Source organism: Cucurbita pepo, chromosome 15 (assembly GCF_057944985.1).
Source record: "Cucurbita pepo subsp. pepo isolate OVF chromosome 15, ASM5794498v1, whole genome shotgun sequence".
NCBI lineage: Eukaryota > Viridiplantae > Streptophyta > Magnoliopsida > Cucurbitales > Cucurbitaceae > Cucurbita > Cucurbita pepo.
Window position 1 is genome coordinate 3947402 of NC_141812.1, and position 1636 is coordinate 3949037.

Here is a 1636-nt window from a genome sequence, read left to right on the forward strand (position 1 = left end):
CAAGATTTGATTTCTCTCATGAAATTTGATTAAAGAAATAATTTAATTATGTACAATGACTCAACCAAAGCTCCATTTCACTAACAAAGTGGATAGCACTAGCTTTTGGTAGTGCCTTCCACACTATCTCGTACTCTTTACCTATTTCTACCACTATCTCTATTTATTATTCTCATTGCCCTTCTTTACCTTAAACTAATTAAACAATGCTCACTCTCTATAAATATCCCTTCACGGGCGTGTGCTCTCCACAAGCAAACCATTTCTTTTTTCCTTAATACCAAATTGTACTTCACTTATGGCTTCCTTCCATGCAGAAGCTTCTGAGTCTAGCAATGTTGATTACACTCAACGAGCTCAGTGGCTCCGAGCCGCAGTTCTCGGAGCCAACGACGGGCTCGTCTCCGTTGCGTCGCTGATGATGGGCGTCGGTGCTGTGAAGCCCGACGCCAAAGCCATGCTTATTGCTGGATTTGCGGGGATGGTAGCGGGCGCTTGTAGTATGGCGATCGGAGAGTTCGTGTCGGTTTACACGCAATATGATATACAGAAAGCTCAGCTGAAGAGAGATAGGAAGCAAAAGAACGACATGCAGTCAAGCCACTCGGCCGAGGAGGAAGAGAAGCTACCAAATCCATTACAGGCCGCGCTCGCATCGGCGATAGCGTTTACGGTCGGAGCGGTTATTCCATTGCTGTCGGCAGTGTTTATACGAGACCATAAGGTAAGGCTCGGGGTGGTTGCAGCGGTGGCGAGCTTGACGTTGGTGGTTTTCGGAGGGGTTGGAGCCGTCCTAGGGAGGACTCCGGTGGGGAAATCGGCGGCGAGAGTGGTTGTTGGAGGGTGGATGGCAATGGGCATCACTTTTGGGCTTACAAAGCTGCTCGGATCGAAGGGGCTGTGAGGCTCTATGAGTGTTAAGAAATAAACCATGGGGTTGTTTTTATCTCTAATATTGCATGAGTTCTACAAATAAATTTACGTTGGTCCAAGGGAAAATTATGTAATGAAATCTTCCTTAATCTTCAATAATATTTCTTTTTAAATTCATCTAGTAATTATCTAATAACTATACAACCACAACCGTTGGTTAATTACTAGTCAAGTTTGCATAATTGTCATCTACTACAAAATAATAAATACGTTTTTTTTTAATAGTATTAAATGTTTGTGGTTAATTATGTTAATTAAAAACTAATTTGAGAAGCCAATTGAATTAAGGAAGTGTGGCAAAAGGGAGTAGGCCAATTGGATAGAATAAGGGTTAGGGGACCCAAAAGTAACACACTAACTACTTATTTTTATGAATGATTTTAACTTTTAAGTACTTTCGGACGTTATGTATTCATAGTCAGTATAAATTTACGAGATTAGTATAATAATTGAGTATGTAGACGAACAATATTATGATAATTTTGTAAAAAAATAAACAAATGAGATTGATATTTTAAAATAAGGTAAATTGTTTGAAAATTAAATGTGAATCGAAAAGGATAAATCAAATAAAGTTGGAGATGGTAGAGGAATGAAGGTACATATGAACATATATATAGAGATGTCTATCGATCCCGGACAATTAAACATTTTCCAGCCCTGTCCCCGTTAAATTACTATTTAATTTTGTATGGATTGGCGA

The 1636-nt window shown here is 39.4% G+C and overlaps 1 protein-coding gene across 1 annotated transcript; it reads left to right on the forward strand.

The window, feature by feature from the left end:
* Positions 1–260: 260 nt before the first annotated feature.
* Positions 261–1050, forward strand: LOC111776426 (vacuolar iron transporter homolog 2.1-like). Its single transcript, XM_023655862.2, has one exon. The coding sequence runs from the start codon at positions 299–301 to the stop codon at positions 902–904; it is 606 nt and encodes a 201-aa protein (XP_023511630.1). The 5' UTR covers positions 261–298; the 3' UTR covers positions 905–1050.
* The last annotated feature ends 586 nt before the right edge of the window (positions 1051–1636 follow it).